A 20,912-nucleotide genomic window follows, 5' to 3' on the forward strand; every position below is an offset into this window, starting at 1 on the left:
TCTCAGTTTTAAAATTTCTATTTGTCTTAAATCCAGCAGTTAAAGGAAGTGAGGCTATAGTTAACATTCACTGAGGTTCAGGAAATCCAGGCACTCATGCTCTCTCCATTTTAAACACAGGGGCAGGGCACTGAGTGACACACCCAGGGTTGTACAGCCACTAGGGGAGAGTGGCACTCTAACCTCGCGTCCCCTGCCTTCTGGGCCTTTGACTTACCATGCTGGGTTCATCAACTGTAGGAATACATTGATGACAAAGAGTAAGTTATTCACTTTGAATCTGTTGGCACCCAGTAGGCAGTCAAAAAACATTGGTTGAATAAGGGAATGCATAACTGCGTCAATAAAACTTAGTTGTCACTATTTCTTAAGTAGGATTAAATGACACCAGTGGTTTCTATTCCCAAGTATTCTACATACATCAAGTTGAAAGATAAATACAGAAACAAAACATATAAAACTATGCATCAGACTTTACTTTGAATCAAAAGTTAGCCACAGAGCTGAGGCCACACCCTGCTTCCCTAACTACAGTTTCAAATACTTCGCTCCATGGAACTAAGTTTTTATAAAACCATGTGAACGCTGCCTGCCTGCCAAGCTGAGACCAGTAACCCCGCCCTCAACAGCTCATCCAGTATCTTCCAGGGAAGAATCTGGCTTGTACTCTTTCAACGAATGTTTAGGTTTTCACTTTGACTAAAAGAACAGTGAGAAAAAAACTAGACAAATGTATTCAATTTTTGATTCAGATTTTCCAGATATGACTAACTTTCTTAATTAGAATTCACTCATTCTCTCACTTTTTCATTCAGCAAGTATTTATTGAGTATTAATGCCTGGATTTTCTAGCTTTCTATGAAATTAATGCAAAGAAGAAGAAAATGCTATCATTTCATGGCTCCAGTAAAAATATTCAGGTTTACTTAAACTGAATATTTCATATTCATCATTAAGATGGTTCTAAATTCACAGGATTTGACCTCTATTTAGTTTTGCTTAAAGGACAAAAAAATGTGGATATTTCTGTAAACTTGCTAGAAATATTTAGAGACTCACATTTTGGGGCTAAGAATTGAGATTACTCAAAAGGACCTTATATTTCTGTAAGGCTTTATCTATGAAGCTTTCAGCAACTTTAGAGATGCCTAAATGGCTTGAGTAATATGAGCAATTAAAAACTAGCATTTGCCACAGCTTTCTCTTGAGGAAAAGAATGCACTGGAATTTCTGCTTACACACATGTGTTTGTTGAAAGACAAAATATTAGGTGACATGTTCAAATAAATTGCTAAATTCTGTGTAATTAACCTTACTCTTAGAGTCTCATTAAAACATGGAAGTGAAAGCACTGAGTTAAACTGTGGGAGTCAAACTGCATTGTAAACTGAGAACAGATACTACACGTGATCTTAGCCAAAAGGCCGAGAAGCGATCAAACTGCATTCTAAAGGCAGATATGGAAAAGACCACATACTGTATGATTCCATTTATGCGAAGTGTCCAGCACAAATCCATAGACCTGGAAAACAGATTAGGGGCTGCCTGAGGGGAGGAGGAGCTAGGGACTGCTAATGGGTATGCTTTCGGACTGATGGAAATGTTGTAAAATTAGATTGTAGCAACTGTTGCACAACTCTGTAAATACACTAAAAACCACTGAATTTATGGTATATGAATTATATCTCAATAAAACTGACATCTTAAGAAAGCAAATGAGGTCATATGATACTGGATGTTGGCTTAAGGGCCGAGGTACTCAGTCCCCCAGCTGCTGGGAAAGCTGGCTGGATCCTTCTCTTAGAGTCCCTCCCAGACTTGTCTTCAGCCAAAGGGAGCTGGTGGATCCCAATACGGGAAGGTGAAGGAGTACAAAGGCCTGGCTTCTCTTCCCCAGGCCGTGATAACCAGGGTCAGCGAGCTTCGACAACGCCACCACAGGATCAGATGAGGGCTTGTCTCAGACCCACTCAATCCCCATCCTACCAATAGGTACCAGGAACAGTCCTAAGAAGCATACTCCATGATGGCATTCGGGAGCTGTCGCAGTATGGAAGGCAAGTGGAAGCCTCTGAAGCTGCCATTTTCATCTCTTATCCAAAAGAGTAATTTAAAAAACCCAACAAATCTCGGGAGGAAAGGCTGAGATTAGTGCTATGTGTAAACCTAAAAGATGCAAGGGTGTGATGTTTAATTTTGTGTCACTTGGGCTTGGCTATAGTGCTCAGTTGCTTGGTCCAACTTGGTCTAGAAGTTATTATAAATATTTTTTAAGATGTAGTTAACATTGAAGTCAGCAGACTTAGTAAAGCAGACTACCCTCTAGAATGCAGGTGGGCCTCATCTAATCAGCCAAAGGCCTTATGAAAAAAGACTAAAGTCTCCTGAGGAAGAAGGAATTCTGTCTCCAGACTGCCCTCAGATTTTAAACTACTTTTCACTGAAAATTTCAAACTTGACAGCCTCCACAATTTAATTTCTTAAAATCTCCCTCCCTCCTCCCCTCCTTCTCTCTCTCCCTTTCTCTCTTTCTCCCTCTCTCTCTCTCTCTCCCCCATGCTGGCTCTCTCTCTCTCCCATACTGGCTCTGTTTTGTTGGAGAACCCTAATACAAAGGCTAATGGTCTCCATCATATTTCCATTAAGTCTGGCCCTCACAGAAGCCAAATGGGTTCTGGAAGATTACAGCAGACTACCAACCAAGCAGAGCCCCTGTCACTCTCCTGTGCTGGATGTGGGGAGTCGGCTAGGGCAAGTCAACAGAACTGCAGGCATCTGGATGGGGCCAAGACCTGGGGAATGCATTCTTTTCCATTCTTATTGGGAAGTTGGATCAGAAGCAGCTCAATTCATGAGACAGACAACAGTATCTCTTATGGTTTGCCTCAGGGCTATGGTAACTCGCCCATCCTCTGTCATAAGACAGCCCAAGAAACCCAGACTAGCTGGCCATTCTGTATAATCTCATGCTGGTCCACTCCATCAATGGTATGTTGCTACTGTTACCTGGTAAACAACAAGAGGCAAGTACATGAAGTCCTTGGTAGATACACAGACTCCAGAGGGTAGAAGTCTCGGGAGCCTAACACATCAGTGAAGTGTTCAGGGGTTAAGCGGTCTGAAGCATGCTGGGACATTCTCTCCAAAGTTAAGATCAACTTCTCATGTCTCGCACCTCTCACTGCTGAGAATGAAGCATGCTGCCTGGTAGGCCCTTCAGGTCTTGCAGGCAGCATATTCCACACTTAGGTGTAATGTTCAGACCCGTTTCCCAAGTGATATAAAAGGATTCCAGGTTTGTGAGGCTCAGAGCAGAAAAGACCTCTATAGCAGATCCAGGCAGCAGTGCGAGCAGCCCAGCCCTTGGACCATACAACCCTGTAAAGTCTATTATATGAAGGGCATCATCAATACAAAAAGAAGCCACAGGAAGCTTGTGGTGGGCTCCCATAGGAGAATCACGAGGTAGACTGCTAGGGTTCTGGGGCAAGGCCGTACCACCCGCAGCGAGGAACCACACACCATTTGAAATCGGCTCTTACATACAAGACGGAGAGATGGAGAGATGGGGCTTCTAACCTTGGGTCATCAAGTCACAATGCATCAAGAACTGCCCACTGCGAGCTGGAATCTCCCATATCCATCAAGTCTTATGGTCAGGCAGGCTCAACAGTAATGCCCTGGAGATGGAAGAGGTACACAAGCACTGGACAGGAAGGCCAGAGGCAGTAAGCTGCACAAAACAGGGCACCTAAGCCCCCATAATATCTACTACGCACTGGTACAATCGTGTACAGCTGTACTGGGTATAGTACAGCACAGCTGTACCAGTGCATTCCATGCTATTTCCCCACTGGTCCATGCCTATGGCTAAATGGAGGGCCCTTGTGACTGGCTCTTGGAGGAAGATAAAGGATGAGCTTGCTTCATGGATGATTTGGCTTGGTACGGACAAGCTATGATGATGCACGACAGCCCCACTCAGGGATGGCCCTGGAAGACATTAATGGGGGAAAATCTTCCCACATGGCTATGCTTCAGGGAGTGTAGCTGGTCATCTAGTTAACATGGGAAAGCAGCCGCAGGTGACATATACAAAGACTCGTGGGGAGTGAAGCATGGTTCGCTGGTTGCACCTGGAAGGAAAAAGACTGGAAGACCTAAGACAAAAAACTGGGGAGAAGAGGCCTGTGGATGGACCAACTGGAGGTGGGCACAAGGTGTGAAGATCTCTGTATTGTATGTTAATGTCCACCTGAGCATCCTTCGCAAAAGAATTAACAATAACCAAAAGAACAATTCAGCCAGTTGATTCAATAGCCTCTGTCATCCCAGGGCTGGCATCTGGCTCCTTGAAGGAGTAGCCATGGTGACAGGGACAGAGGCTCTGCCTAGGTCCAGGGCCGACTTAGCTACTGCTGCTGTTCAAACTCCATCCTGACAGTGACAGAAGCCAACACTGAGATCCTGTTAATAGGACCGTCTCTTGAGAATAACCAGCCACTTGGAGGAAGCTGACTACATTGAACCCCTTCCGCCTGGGAAGGGGCAGCAGTTCATCTCAACTGGAAGTAACACATATATTCTGAGTATGAGTTTGCCCTTCCTGCATGCAGGGCCTAGCCAGGACCACTCCAGGGCTTACAGAATGCTTGCTTCCCCAGCACGGTTGTACTGTGTAGCATCAGAGCACAAGAGGTACAAAGATACAGCAGTGCCACAGGACCCTGTCTCCCTCTTCCTACCATACACCGCACCAAAGCTGCCAGCCTGACAGAACAGTTCTAAGTTCTAATAAGGGGAAATCTGGGGCCCACATAGCAAAGGATCATCCAGCCTAAAATGCCAGTGGTGCCACTGTTAAGGAATTCCACGACAGAACAATGAAGAACAGCTGAGGCAGCCGCTTGGCGATGATACTCTGTGAGAATGAGGGGTGCAGTAGGCGTCCTAAATTAATGCCCCCTCTATAGTGCTCTGTTCCCATCTGGCGGAACACACAGGCCTGGGAACCAAAGGGTGTAAGAGATAGCCTTGCTTACCATCATTCCCAGCGGCCCACTAGGGAAATATGTGCTTCCCATCTCCACAACTTTAGGGCTTTAAAATTAAAGCTAGGACCGCCACCTACTGCCTTCAGATCCCATGCCAAAGTCCAGCAGACACAGAAAGGAGTCACCGTACTGGCAGAAGTAACTGGTGCTGATCATCAGGGGTAGGGCTGCTGGTACAATCTCTCAGCATCGCTTGCCCAATTTGGGGGGTGGATGCAAAGGGCAGCAACCATAGCCAGAGATGGGCGTGGTAACTGGGTCTCGGGCCCCTCGAGGATGACAGTCTGGGCCACCAAGTCTAGCCCAGCACAAATGCTAGATGAGGGTGAGGGGAGTTTGGAATGGGTAGTAACTGAAGGAGCAGGTGGGTGTCAGTTACAGCCTCACACCAGGTGCAGCCTGGGAATTGTAATTCATCTTACCCTCGTAAGTTTCTCCAGGCTAAGAGAACAATGAGAGCTTACATGACGCAGACTTTCAGAGGCCATAGGGAGGAATTTGGAAACGTTTATCTTCATAGTTACAGAAAATTCCCAGCCCTTTCCCCCCGCTCAGTTTCCCAAAAGTTTCCCGAGAGTTGTCAGGTAGGCATGCTATCCTTCCTGATCCTGAACCAGGGAGTAGATGATGTCCCTTTGGAGAAATCCTACAGATACTGACACTTGGGGTCCTTCAGTGAAACAGGGAGGTCCTTGCCCCACGACCCAACAGTGAAGCCCATAGCTGACGAGCCCTGTCCATCACAAAGAACTTCCAGCCTGCATTTTTGAAAAGTGCCTCGCTTTTTAAAAACAGTCCACAAAGGATACCCAAACATTTGAGGAAAGCTAACACCAGACAAGAGTGAATCAAAAGAAAAACGTATCTAAGAGAAATAGAGACAACATAGGAAGAAAGAGAAAACTTCAAAAATTATAATGAAGACCACTAAAGGGCCGAGGAAGGCTAATGCATTTGTAAAACAAGAACAGGATGCTATAAGGAAGAAAGAACATTCAGAGGAAATGAAAAATTCAGTAGGAGTGCTAGAAGACCAATTTGAAAATTCCTTCTGGAAAGCAGAACAAAACCTCCAAAGAAATAGGAAGGAGAAAAGAGAAATAAAAAAAGATCAAACCAGGAGGTCTGACATCCAGCCAACAGGAATTCCAGAAAGAGCAAAGTAAGAAAATGGGTAGGAAGAAAATTATAGAAATAATAAAGTTTCCTAGAACTGGAGCTCATGAATTTCCAGACTGAAAAGGCTCATGAAGTACCAGAATAGTGGTGAAAAACCTGTATATAAAGACAAACCACCATGAAATTTAAGAATATCAGAAAAAAGGAAAAGATCTTAAACACTGTCCAAGAGCTAAAAAGGTCACATCTAAAGGATAGGCAAACTGAATGTCACTGGACTATTTTTTTTTTTTTTTTAAGTTTATTGATTTATTTTTGAGAGGGAGAGGGGAGAGAGCACACACACATGAGCAGGGCAAGGGTAGAAAGAGAGGGAGAGAATCCCATGATGTGCGGCTTGATCCCACAAACCATGAGATCATGACCTAAACTGAAATCAGAGTTGGACGTTAACTGAGCCACCAAGGCACCCCTGTCACTGAACTTTTTAATACAACACTTAGAAACTAGAAGAAGTGAAGCTACGACTTAAAAAGTCTGAGGGAAAATTATTTCCAACCTAGAATGTGATAGGTAGCCCATCAGTCAGTGCACAGGTAGAATTTTCAGATGTACATGATCTCAAAAAATCTACCTTCCTCGCAACTGACATTAGAACTAAAAGGTATACTTCACCAAAATTAAAGTGTTACCATGAAAGAGGAAGATAAAAGATGCAGAAAATAAAAAAAATTACCCAAGAAGAGAGGCAGGAAAACTCCCCAGGGAAATAACAAAAAGAAGGTCCAGGAGAAGAGCTGTGCAGCAAGCCTAGAAAACAACCAGTACAGAAAAAAACAGGGCACACGGGGCTCCAGGAAGAAGTGTCCCCAAGAAAAAAAAGAAACAGAAAATATCCAATGTTTGCCTGTAAGGGGAAAGACTAAAAGATTTGTAAGACGGTATGGATTAGTGATAGGTACAAAGAAAACCAAGCAAATGAAGAAAATGAGACAATTATTAACTCCGAGAAAAACAAATTTGTTCAGGAAAGGAAGTTTCATAGTTTATACCTCAGCAATGAAGAAAAGTAAGTTGTCATACTAGAGTAAATATTGAATATTAACCTAACCAAAAATTATGAAATAACTATACGTGAAGCAAGAGGAAGTGAGGCAGGAAGGGAAGTGTGTGTGTGGGGGGGTGTGTGCACACACATGCGTGAATGCACGTTGATGGGAGAGGCATAAGAGAGTAAAAAAATCCTTTTGTCTCATAGACGGGTGACAAAAATCAAGTATAAAAGAGAAAAAAAATCAAGAAATAACAGTCAGATCATATTGTTTAGAGACACGGAGGGAAACACGGGCCTCCTAGCCGGATGGAAGCTCACCTCTGGGAAGCAGCACTGAAGAGTAGGAAGGTACACAGTAGGGAGCCTCTACTTTCTGTTATAAACTGTGAGGTGCCACTTGGTTTTTAAACCACGTGCATGTTGGGGCACTTGGGTGGCTCAGTTGCTTAATTGTCCACTCTTGGTTTCAGCTCAGGTCATAATCTCACAGTTTGTGAGCTTGACCCCTGCATCAGGCTCTGCGCTGCCAGTGCACAGCCAGCTTGGGATTCTTTCTCTCCCTTTCTCACTGCTCCTCCTGCCCTCTCTCTCTCTCAAAATAAATAGGCTTTTAAAAAACCCACATGCATGCATTACTTTGAGAAAAGTAAAAATTAAAAAAAAAACTTTATTAGGTGCTCCTTTTATTTGGAAGAGGAAGAGCATTTAAAAAAGTAAAATACAGGGGCACCTGGGTGGCTCAGTAGGTTGAACCTCCGACTTTGGCTCAGGTCATGATCTCACTTCTGTGGGTTTGAGCCCCGCATCAGGCTCTGTGCTGATAGCTCAGAGCCTGGACCCTGCTTGGGATTCCNTTAAAAAAATCAAATCCAAATTACTCTCGTCAAAGGAAAAGCTCTTTAATAATTATTTTCAAATATTTACTAATATAATTTTTAAAGATACGCTAAAAGAAAGTTTTATGTGATACATTAAGAGGGAAGTTCCAGACATAATAAACATAACAAGTGGGGAAAAATAAGCATCAGAATAATATGTGTAAGAGTCCATTTATATAAAACAAAACCAAAGACCAAACTTCCTCATACATGTGTATACGTACAAATAAATAAAAAAATAAATAAAAGATCTGGGAGAATATATGCCAAACTGTCAGTAAGGTTACATCCTGGGACACAAATGGGATTGGAGACGAAAAGAAAGCAAATCCGAGAGTTTATTTTCACTCATTTTTGATTGGTAATTAGTATGCATACTAAGAATTTCAAACGGCAAAAAAGATACACCTGGTGAAGACAGTCCTTCTACCAAGTCGGTTCCGGTTCCCTTCCCCAAAGGTGGCCTCTCACTACTGGTCTCTTGGGTTACTTTTTAGCATTATTCCAAGTACACTGAAGAGTATGTTTACATATGAAACTTTTTTAAACTGCAAATGTTATCACAGGAGTCATACTGTTCTAACCCTTATTTCTTCCCCTTAAAATAGCTCTTGCCTTAGAAGCCATGTAAATTATCGCGGGGGTGGGTTTACCTCCAGTCGGCCTTGCTGGACTTTATACACCACCTGGGGGTTCTCCTGCAGCGTGCTGTCGTAGAGCTCGCGGAAGTGGGCTATGTTGGGCTTCACGATATTCAACACTTTTGTCTTATCCTCTCCAACCACCATCCGAAAGTCGCCTGGTTAAAACAAATGGAGAAACAGATTTCCTTGAGGCGACCCACGACTACGGCGCCAACATTCACCTTGCGCTAGCTCGAGAGAGCAGCATCCCACATTCAATACACTTGCCGTTCCTCCTTCGCGCCGCCAACACCTTCCCCGAGGAATGCGGACACTTGTTCTCGGGGAAAAGGGGGCCTCCAAATCGTAAAGCCCTTTATGCCGGTGAAAGTACAGTTACCTAAGTGCAAAAGGTAATCGTCACTGAGGAGCGGACTTTGGTTTCTGTTTTCCTAGTGCAGAAGGCCCGTACTTATGATGGCCCATCCTGTGAACAGACCTGCCCGGGACCAACCATGGAGCTCAGGGTCCCGTCACCTTAGATGCGTCCTTGCTACTCGCTATCGCTCACTCAGCTTGAACCTCTTTGCTGTGTTTGCGTTGAGTGCCTTTGAGAGACCTGATGAATATAAAAGAACCTTATATTTGATAAGGGGCAAGAGCAGTGGGTGTTAAAAGTCCTAGTAAGAAGAGGTTTACATTTAAGATGAACTTCTTGAAAGCAGGTATCTATCATTTTTTTTAAGTTGTGAGTGGTGAGGAATGAGGAATGTCCCTTACATTTGCTGATGGGAATTGAGCTGCAGAATATACAGTTCTGAAGGACAAAGAGCCACTTTTGACACAAATTTAAGTGCCCTTGCCTGCCTATGCCATTGACAATTATCAGCAAGATACAGGGAGGGGGAAAAAGATGATACAATGTGAGAACTTGAGGGAATGCCTACTGGGCTAGCTTGCATTCAAAACAGGCTGGGCACATGTGAGGGCCTCCCAGGTGAAGCTTGGCGAAAGCACTGGGGCCGAAACTTCTGTTGGAGAGGGGGAGAAAGTCGTCCGTGCAAATGAGGTAGCAAGTGTAGGGAGATGCCCCAGCGGCTGAGGAATTAATTCCCAGGGGAGACGTGACAATGTAATTCATCATCCAAATGAGGTCGCTTCTGAGAGTGAAGGGGGCATGATGAATAATTATACTAGGATAAGTAAAAACTGGGCAAACCCAGACATACGGTTAACCTTGCTAGTCCGTTTCCTCTGGGCGGACAGGAGAGGAGGGATCACTGAAATTCTCATGGACCACAACAGGTATTACTAGAGCAAACTTTTGCTTTGTTTTGGGAAAAAAAATAAAGATGCCCAATAGTAGGTACTTCAGTAAGGAGTAAAATGTATGGGTTTTGAAGCTTCCGAGGACCAATTTATGCTATGATTTTACAGAAAGCCGCAGGGGACTGCCAGCTTCATGAAAACAGACTGAGAAACAGCCTCTGGACCCCAATCTTTGTGAATGAGGTCTGTTCAAGGCAGTGAGCAGAAGTGAGTTCCGGCCATAACGGGCTGCCCAAATATGAACAAACTTATTTTTTTCCACTATTGTTTTAAAGGGAAAGAGAGTTACATAGTTAAATCTTGGGATGACTGGCAGAGATTGTGTAGAGAAATCGAACCTTTCATATATTGTCGACTTCATTAACTGGTAAAGTCCTTCGGAAAGCAGGGAATGAACAGCCCCATCTCTGGAGAGCGAGCCTGAAGAAACAGACCCAGACAGCGGTGAGGTGGTAATGTTCGCTGAGCATCTGGTACGTGCCAGGCCCTGTTGCAAGTGCTTTGCTGTATTACCACGTCAATCTGTCCACCCCTACCCTATCAGGTAGATTCTATTCTGTCCCCAGTCAGCATCAGGGCAACACAGACAGAGCTGGAGTCACCTGCCTGAGATTTCCCAGTAAGTGAAAATGCTACATATATACAACTGTGCACCGAGGTGCTATTTATAATACCAAAACGCTGGGAGCAGCCCAAACGTCTAACAGCAGGGAAATGGATAAATTACAGCGGCACACCCACACGCTACCACACAAGTGTGCGGCCATTAAAAAATTACAGTAATCACACACAGCGACATGGAAAATGATCATATAATAATAAGCAAGAAACTAAGACACAAAAGTACAAGAAAACTTTGTGTAAAAAAACAAACAGGAAAAGCAAGACGAAAAGATTACAGAAAACTGTTCTTTTTGCTCTAATAAGTACACATTTATTGTGGGCTTTTTGTGGTATGTGTGTGCATTGTACTGTTAACTTTGTTTAGTCCTGGCAAAGCCTCCTGAAGAAGCTACTAAGTATTCCCAAATTTACGGATGAGGAGACTGAGGTGCAAAGGTCCAGCCACCCCTCAGTATCAGCGTGGTGACATTTTAGGTGACATTTCAGGGGACTAGTGGTACTCTACTTTGAAATTTTCCTCCATTTCCCTCACTTCTATAATGCTGGCACACTACTTCTAGCATTTTTAAATAGATGCATGGGATGCGGACGTGCGGACTTGGCAAATGTGAATGGAGGGGCAGCTGGGTCATCTTTCCTTTGTGTGAGTCCTCCTGCTTGTATTTAGAGTCTATAAATGGATTCTGTCAATCTTTGAAGGGATAAAAGGTCCTCCAACTCTGAATCCAACCTGGCTGGCTCTGAAGTGAAAGATCAGTGTGCACCACTGTTGAGTTCTAAACATCTGAGTCATTTCTTCTCTTTTTGTACATTCAATGAAGTGTTCTTGTATTTTAGACAGTAATTTTCTTAGAGAGTGGCTGTATTTTACTAAAATGTAAAAGCCGACTAATCCAAATCCTCCCCCCAAAGAACAACGGCGTGTCATGATTAAAGGAAAGACCTGGAAGATACGAGGGGCTCTCAGAGAACGAGGGCTGGGCCTCATCCCCCCGCACCGCCAGCTTCTTGTGTGCCGCCGGGCACAGGGAAGGCACGTCGGTAAGTGTCCGCTGAACTGGATTTCTCTGGCTGCCGGGCCGCACAACTAGGTTGTCTGCAGGGCAGAGGAAGCAAATGGGCTTACGACCCGCTTCTTCAGAGCAACAGGAATGGAGTTGTGGGCATGGCATGAACTGGCACTTTGATCCTAAGAATCATGTTTTCTTACCTCCAGAGATGTTTGCAACAAAACCCAGGGATTGAGAAAAACCGACTGCTGACTTTTATTTATTTTACACCTTGACTGCTAAGTTTAAATCTTGACCGCTCCAGCCAGAGAAATGCCAGGCTCACAACCACGGGTAACCAAAAGGGTCATTTCTCTTCGACTTTGAAATGAAACAAACCCAGAGACCGGTGAACCGTGTGTAGTCGGCCTGCTTTGTGATTCTAGCATGCTCCCAGGGGTCAGGGGCCTCATTATGAATGTAGGGATGTGAGGGGCTGCACCGAGCAGTCTGGCAGGGTCTGGGGGCGGGGGGGAGGGGGGAGACTGGGAATGAANACCTTTTTGAGTCGGTTTCTTCTCTGTAAAGTGGCTGTGACAATCATACTGACCTCACAAGGTTGTTCTTATTATTATTTTTTTTAATCTGAGAGAGAGTAGGAGAGAGAGGAGACAGAGAGAAAGAGAATGTGCAAGTGGGGGGAGAGAGAAAGAGAATCCCAAGCAGGATCCATGCTCACCACAGAGCCTGACACGGGGTTCGATCTCACAGCCCTGGGATCAGGACCTGAGCTGAAATCAAGAGGCGGACCCTCAACCTACTGAGCCACCCAGGCACCCCACAAAGTTGTTTTGAGATTTAAATGAGCTAAGGCAGTAGAGGATGCTTTGTAAATGGGAAAGCAGACAGTTACTGTTGCTATGATATGCACACAGGACGGGAAAGGAGAGAGGGCAGAGGAGGCCCTGAGTCCTTGAAGATAATAACTGGCTAATTTTTCCCTCTTAAACTAACTGCAACACTGCCATTTTTTCAGTTCAATAACTATTTGGGTGGCTAGTAAGTACCAGGAGCTGGGCCAGACATCAGAGCTATAAACATATACGTACTATTTGAGGCAGGAAGTGCTATGGAAACAGATCATTTCAGTGAGGGTTACACAAGTAGAATTTCTTATGTGGTGGTGTTTAAGAACAGTAGCCCAAACTGGATGCTGATATGGCAGAATAATATTTTTTGAACAGCTTTTTTGAGATGTAATTCACATACCATACAATTCGCACATGTAAAACATACAATTCCATGTTTTAAGTATTTTTAGGATATATGAGAGGGTTATGTAGCCAATGAATTTTAGAACATTTTGGCCTCCCTAAAAGAAACCCCGTATCCATTTTCAGCCACTCTCTGTCTCCCTCCACCCTTCCATCCCCAGCCCCAGATAAACACTAATCTACTTTTTCTATGTACACATTTGCCCATTCTGGACATTTTATGTAAATGGGATTGTACAATAAATGATCTTTTATGATGTACTGTTATGCTTTCAAAGTTTATCATGTTGTAGCATGTAACTCATTCCTGTTCATGGCTAAATGATGGTCTACTAGATGGATGCACCACATTTTTTTATCCACTCCTCACCTGAGGGACATTTGGGTTGTTTCTACTTTTGGGCTATTTATTTTGAATAATGCTGCTATGAACATTTGTGTACAAGTTTTCGTGAGGATATGTGTTCTCATTTCTCTTGGGTGGATACTTAAGAGTGGAATTTCTGGGCTATATGGTAACTATGTTTAATTTTCAGGAACTGCCAAACTGTTTTTCCAAAGCAGCTGCACCATTTTATAATCCCACCAACAATGCATGAGAGTTTCAATTTCTCCACATCCTCATCAACACTTACTCTTTTTTATTCTAGCCATTGTAGGAAGCACTGTGTCTGTGGTGTTAACTGCATTTCTCTAACGACTAATGATGCTGAACATCTTTTCATGCGCTTACTTGTTATTTGTATACTTTCTGGTACTACTCTTATCAGATGTATGATTTGTAAATCTCTTCTCCCATTTTGTTGCCTGCCTTTGTACTTTCTTGAGGGTACTGTTTGCAGCATGAAAGTTTAATTTTCATAAAGTTTTACCATTTTATCTATTTTTTCTTTGTTGTTGGTGCTTTTGGTGTATATCTAAGAAACCACTGCCTAACCCAAAGCCACTCTGCTAAGACCTTTATAGTTTTAGCTCTTACATTTAGCTCTTATTTCCATGATCCATTTTGAACTAATTTTGTGCATAGTATGAGTTAGGGGTCCAACTTCATTCTTTTGCGTGTATACAAAACAATACCTATTTGAACACAGATGACTAAGGCAGCATTACTAGAAAGCGGTCTAGCACACCACTCAAAACGCAACTCCCCAAATATCTCCATGGTTGCAGAAAAGACATCATATCGCACTAACGCATAATGTGGAAGAGAAGGAGATAAGAATAAACAGCTGATGCACTTGGTGACAAATATTTGAATCACCCTTCTTTTCCATGCTTTAGAGAACACAAAATGGACGAGTATAGTAAGGGACAGGAGGAATGGGGTTTACGATATTGATCCAGGAAGGGACCAATATGACAGCCACTCATCTGTTCATTCACCCAGTACGTGTCAGGCACCACCGTAAGCATGGGGTAGAGTGAGCAAAAAAAGACAAACATTTCTGCCCTGTACATTCTAATAGTGGAACACAGACCAAAGACAAACCAACAAATGAATAAAATAACCAATATTTCAGACAATAGGAAGTGCTATGAAGAGAACACAAGCAGAGGAAGATGACAAAGTGTTGGGGGGGGGGGATGGAGGGAGGGGAGGTACACTCAGGGCCCTGAGGCCTGGGGGAAGGCTGTCCCAGCTATGAACCAGGAATCACACCCGCCACCACAGACCCTTTGTAGAAGAGCAAAGGTTCTAGAACCAGACGACCTTTGTTTAAACCCAAGCTTACAAGCTACTTAGCTTCTCTGGGCTTCAGTATCCTCAAATGTAAGATGGAAGCAATGATAGTAGCTAGTTTATAAGATTCGGGGATTAAATGAGTTAATACATGTAAAACACTTAGACTAATATCTGACACACAGTAAGTAATCCATAAACATAAGGCATTATTGACAATTAATATTCCTTCTGGAGAACTGCACTTTGAGAAATTAACAAGTGACTAAGCACAAAGTTCCAACTGAGGCTTCAGCAAAAACTCAAGCTTGGCAAGTAGAGAAAAATATGCTTCCAAATTACTGAAATAGTCAATCTCCCATATGCAAGCTATCCAGTGACACTGCTTGCAAGGTTTCAGATGGTGCGACTCTCATAGCATAAATCTTAATAGCTATCACTCCAGAGAAAGTTTCTTCATTGGCTTTAACCAGGGTCCAGAAATAAGGATGTTTACTCACACTTTAGAGGGCTGGCACCCATTACTGATTTTTCTTCCTCCAAGAATCACTCAGCTGGTAAATTCCTCGCTTTGTCTTATTCCTAGAAGTAGCTGAGCCTGAGTTCAGACAATCTAACGTTGAAAGGAACCCATTCTCTTTCTTACACAAGTGTGCTTAATTGTGTTTTTCACTCTTAAGGACAGGAACGGGCCAAATAATTCACCAGACCTAAGTGAACTCTAATGCCTCCAAATTTTGACAGGCATTATTTGTCAACATGTAAGAAGTTTTGTAACTCTTATAACTAACAATATTACTCCATTTTGGAGGACATCTCCAAGGAAGTTCATGGCCCTCTCTGCCCCCTTCCCCTACAAAGTAATTTCTCCAAAGTGATTCACAGCAGTGTCATTAATAAAACGATAAATGTGGCCAACCTGAGTGTCCATCTATCACTGATCTGTCACTGAATGAGCAAATAATGGTGTCTCAGCTTAAGAAAAACTTATGTGGCCAGCAATGATACATGATAACAGTAATAAATAATAATAGTAATCATTTTCTGAGCACCAACTATCAATAGGTATGATGTTGGGGGCTTTTATATATATTATCTCATTGAAAACCTTATTAGAAAACAGTTATTTTTGTTTTACAGATAAGAACATGGGCTCAGAAAGGTTCAAGCACTTCTACAAAGCTAGTCTTCAAACTCACGGCTGACTGCCGTCTTTCTCTTTCCTTTGTCTACAACCTCAAGTGGCCGTGTTAGAGTAAACATACACACATCTAAGATAATAATACCTGAGCATTTTCTGTGTGCCAGCCACTTGTTAAGCACTTTTGCATGTATGATTTAATTTAATCCATATATAACCCTTCTTTAGAAATGAAGAAACTGAGTCACAAGGAGCTAAGAAACTTGCCCAAAGACAAAAAGTTCAGAGGGCAGCTGAGATTTGAATCCAGGCATCTGACTCTAGAGCCCCAGCTTTTAAATTTTTTTGTTTTAACATTTATTTATTTTTGAAAGACAGAGAGACAGAGAAAGAGCAGGGGAGGGGCAGAGAGAGTGAGGGAGACACAGAATCCGAAGCAGGCTCACAGAGCCTGATGCTGGGCTCAAACTCACGAACTGCAAGATCATGACCTGAGCCCAAATCCGTCGCTTAGCCAACTGAGCCACCCAGGCACCCAAGCCCCAGCTTTTAAATAGTTCACTAATTCTGACTTCCGTGAAGTAATACAATGTTGAAGAAAAGAAAAAAACAAGATACAAAATAAGACACAAAATAAGACACTCGATGTAAGAGGTTAAGGACGTGACTTGAATTTGTGTACTTGGCGGAGGTGCTGCTCTAGTTCGAGCCCTCATCACCATCAGGCTCATCCGTCCACCCAACAGAGACGTGCTGAGCACCCACTGTGTGCGCCAGCATCGTCCCAGAGGCTGAGGATGCACGGCCAGCCGAAGGCAGACACAGTCCTAACTATCCTCACGTCTGCCTGCACGGCTCTCATGGGGTGGGGGTGAGGGGGTCTCCTCATGGGTCCTCAGCCGTGGTCCTCAGTTCAGATGTCCCTCCCCCAGGCCTCCCCTGGTTACACTAACGTAACACGTATACATTCGCCTCCATGCCGGGCTCTGGTGCTGCCACGTGTTTGCTGACTGACTTTTCAACTAGAATGAAAGCCCCACAGTGGCAGGGACAATGCCTGCCTTCATTACTTCTTTCATCCCCAGAGCTTAAAGAGTGCTTGGCATAGGAGACTCTGGGCATTATTTGTTGAGTGAGTAAGACTTTTTCCTGTTTTAGTCTCTCTGCCTCCTGCACGGTGCTGGCAAAATGAGCTTTCCACGGCAACGCACCTCCCACCTCTTGCAAAGCCCAAAACCTCCCGTGGCTCCTAGGGGTGCACACGGTGTCAAATTCCAGTTTCATTGGCCTTTGTGTCCAGTGCCTGGCCTGGCCTGCCCAGGGAAGAACCTCTTCTCCAAAATACCCGAGAGGCTGTGAAGTTCAATGGTGAAGAGGGTGGGCTAAAATTCTAGCTCCAGGGGCGCCTGGGTGGCTCAGTCAGTTAAGCATCTGACCCACGNAGGGGCAGAGAGAGAGAGAGAGAGGGAGACACAGAATCTGAAACAGGCTCCAGGCTCTGAGCTGTCAGCACAGAGCTCGAAGCGGGGCTCAAACTCACGAACTGTGAGATTATGACCTGAGTTGAAGTCAGATTCTTAACTGACCCAGCCACCCAGGCGCCCCTAAGCATCTAATTCTTGATTTTGGCTCAGGTCATGATCTCAGGGTATGTGAGTTCAAGCCCCATGTTGGGCTCTGCACTGACAGTGTGGAGCCTGCTTGGGATTCTCTCTCTCTCTCTCTCTCTCTCTCTGGCCCTCCCCTGTTTGGTCTCTCTCTCAAGATATACACATCAAAAAAATTAAAAATACAATAAACTTATAGCTCCACTACCTACTAACCTACCAGACAAATGACCTTAGACAGATTTGGGTCTCAGTTTTCTCATCTTAAAATGGGGCAATAAATCAGCACACAATCAAAGGAATGGGTTACTGTGAAGGTTAAACTAGTTATTCAATCAAAAATATTGAGAGTTCTTCCTGGCACATAATAATGAGTGCTGTTTTCTTTTGCTATGAGCCATGGACTTCAGTCACAGCAATCTATTCCTTCTTCCCTGCACTTGCCGTGTTCTTTCACACTCCCTGCCTTTTCTACGTGTTGTTTTTAAGTCTATCACTGACTCACCGTGACTGCGTGTTTATTAATGTGAAGTTCCTTAGAGCAGAAATTATAGCTTTAATTCTTCATGAGGTATGGGACGCTGATTCATTTGATAAATGTTAAACTGGGATCATTATGTAAAATTAGTCACTTTAATAGTTTGTACTTACATGAGAAAGGTCAAGGTGACCCTTTAAAGCTCATTTGGTTTTCCTTTTCTGTTTACTTAAATGCTGACTTCTAAGAATAACTGAAGGATTAGAAAGCTTTCCCCTTCCCAATTTTGCAGCCTCTCATCTTCCACCTACTCCTTTCTCACCATCATTTACAACAATCATGCCATCAATACCGACCCGCAAGGCAAAGTGATCCTTAAATACTATATAAAACGTAAGAGGTTATTATTACTACTAGTAATACAGACAGACCTTGTCTCTGCTCGTAATTACTGGCAGGAGCTTGCCCAGTAACTCACAGAGACACGTTTCCTGTCTCCCCATCCCCGCCCCCTTCCAGGAGGAATGCCCACCTGGGCAGGTTAGGAACAACATACTATCTCTCACGTGGAAATGGTGCAAAATAAATGTCAACGTTGTAAATCAAAGTGAGGTTGGTGGATAATTTGAAGTTTGGAATATTCTGGGGGCTTGGGAGAGTTACATGGTTTGCAGAGGTTAGAATCCAATCAGTTCAGGGCGACTGGATGGTTCAGTCGGTTCAGCGTCTGACTTCGGCTCAGGTCATGATCTCACGGTTCATGGGTTCGAGCCCCGCATCGGGCTCTGTGCTGACAGCTCAGAGCCTGGAGCTCCTTCGGATTCTGTATCTCCCTCTTTGCCCCTCCCCTGCTCACGCTCTCTCTCTCACACACACACAAATAGATAAAAACATTAAAAAAAAAAAAAAAGAATCCAATCAGTTCAAGGATAGGTTCCCAGAAGTCTAGGAAAGGCCAGGGGAAAAGCTTGCCTTTCAGCACATGGCCTGAAGCAGGTCTCATACCTGAGAAAGGTTCTACCTGCAGGGCCTAGATCCTTCCCTACCCTCACAATTTCATGCTAATTCCATTATATTATGGAGGAGGTGACCATTGAGTGTACTGTGTCCAGGCTTAGGAACAACCATCACGTAATGTCCTGCTGGAAAAATATGCCCCCAGCTCCACACAACCGAATAAAGTGCTCTTCGCGGAGCGTCTCACTCCTAAGCCAGGGACCGCACCGAGCTGGATTCAGTTCCCTCTGGAGAAGAGGCACCAAGGTTGTGTCCTACATTTTACGGTAAAAAGAAGCCAACCTCAGTGAAATGAGTAATGTGGGATCCTTGGGCAGACTCTCAGACCCAAATCTGGGCTAAACAATAAATAACATAATGGTTAGAGAGCAAGAGGAGACCAGGTAAGAGATGGGAGAAAGCGGAAGCTGAGAAAGCCGAGTCAGGCACACCAAGGTGAGGAGCTGCTTGGTAGGAAGCAGCTCTCTCTCTGTCTCTCGGCCCTTCTCCCAGGAGTCCAGGGCAAGCTCCCTGCCACTATGAGACCTGAGCGCAGACATCACTACCTCAGAGGGTCCTCCCTGACCATCCAAGGTAATGGCGGCCCTCGTCCTGATTTATTTTCTTCTCTTCATTGCACTTACCGTTCTCTGAAATGACCATACTGCTTCTTTACTGTCTGGCTATACCTAAGAGAACAGCAACTCCCTGAGGAGTCTCACTCATGTCATGCTCACCAGGGTACAGCCAGGACCCAGGGCAGTGTGTGGCACGTGGAAGGCACACTAGAAATAGCTGTTGAACAGGGTTGTTGTGTGAGGTTTCAATGATGGAATAAATGACCGACTTTTCTGCATATCTAACTTCCCCCGACCCACCTACTGCTCACCTACCTACACGCACTCACCTATCTGAGTCTGGTATGGCACTGCCATCCAGCAGCCCTTCATAATCATTATGAAAGAAGCAAAAGCAGAGAATGACACTGTTGTGAGTCAGCAAGTACTCACTGAACACCCCGTACCTGTGTCACAGTATACAGGAGTATACATCACGGCCCCTCCAGGAGACAAAGCAGAAGTCGGCTGACGCCTGGTCCTTGAACGCTAACGTACAGTCTGCTCACAGGTGCAGGCAGTTATGTCGTTCGATAAACTTCGTTAGTCAATGCTCACAGTGTATGGGAGCTCCTAGGCTCCAGCTACTGCTATGCTGCTGTCGATCAGGGGGAGGGAATGGGAGAGGGGCGGCGGTGTGGGCAAAGTAGAAATCGGCTCTGCATCGTTCTCCCACAAAGTTAGCTCTTCATAAAACGTTCTGGTCCAACCTTCTTCACAGGGGAGCATGGGGAGGGCCTCACCCTAATAAGGTGGCCCCCTCTGCCCACACGTTGTATGCAGGCCCATTCATGCCGCTACTGCCCCTGCACCGCCTCTGCCCCTCCGCTTTCTGCTGAAAGGCAGGGCCACTGCCACGTGGAGCTGGAAGCTACCAAGACTGAGCTTACGTCACTTCCTTTCTGTCCAGTATTGCAGGCGTAGCTGTAGTCCTGCTAGCGGCCTTTCGGGGAAAAAAAAAGACTGAAGGACAGACCTTAATGGTCTCTTTCAGCCTCAAATTTCCATGAAATCTTATCTGTATAGGGATTCAGTAAATGTGTAAACTGCTTCTGCAGTGTTTTGAGCATAGTTTCTTGACTCACACTTAAAAGCTGGGAAAGAAGATATTTATTTAAGACAGTGGTTTTGAAACTATTTTAAAAGTAGCAGAGTACTTTCTGATAAATGAAGTTTTACGTGGATCCTTACTACATTAAACAGGAAGGGGGCTCCCCTCTGGTTGCAGCTAGGGTCAGGGGCCCGGGGCTTCATCTTCGCAGCTCTCCCCTTCCCCTCTGAAGGGGCCCTTGACATCTCTGAGGAACACAACTGGTTTAAGGAGAAAGGGAAGGACATTAAGATTTATAAATAAAGTAATGAATGGGGAAGAAGGGAAAGCTCTTCCTTAATGGGGTGAGGAGAGGTGGGGCTGGAAAGTCACCACTTTGTAACCATCATAGTAAAGA

General features: G+C 44.3%; 1 protein-coding gene and 1 pseudogene across 5 annotated transcripts in view; both read right to left on the bottom strand.

Annotated features, from left to right (window-relative positions):
• TAMM41 (TAM41 mitochondrial translocator assembly and maintenance homolog) overlaps positions 1-20,912 on the bottom strand; it is a 47,634-nt gene that overhangs the window by 12,987 nt on the left and 13,735 nt on the right. For all 5 annotated transcript variants that reach the window (XM_077751602.1, XM_077751600.1, XM_077751601.1 and 2 more), the window contains one exon: positions 8,759-8,904. In XM_077751602.1, coding sequence (XP_077607728.1) covers positions 8,759-8,904 — 146 coding nt within the window. The remainder of the gene's footprint in view (positions 1-8,758; positions 8,905-20,912) is intronic.
• On the bottom strand, positions 1,227-1,436 carry LOC144221192 (U2 spliceosomal RNA; annotated as a pseudogene).

Source organism: Crocuta crocuta, unplaced genomic scaffold (genome assembly GCF_008692635.1).
Source record: "Crocuta crocuta isolate KB4526 unplaced genomic scaffold, BGI_CrCroc_1.0 scaffold69-1, whole genome shotgun sequence".
Taxonomy (NCBI): Eukaryota; Metazoa; Chordata; class Mammalia; order Carnivora; family Hyaenidae; genus Crocuta; species Crocuta crocuta.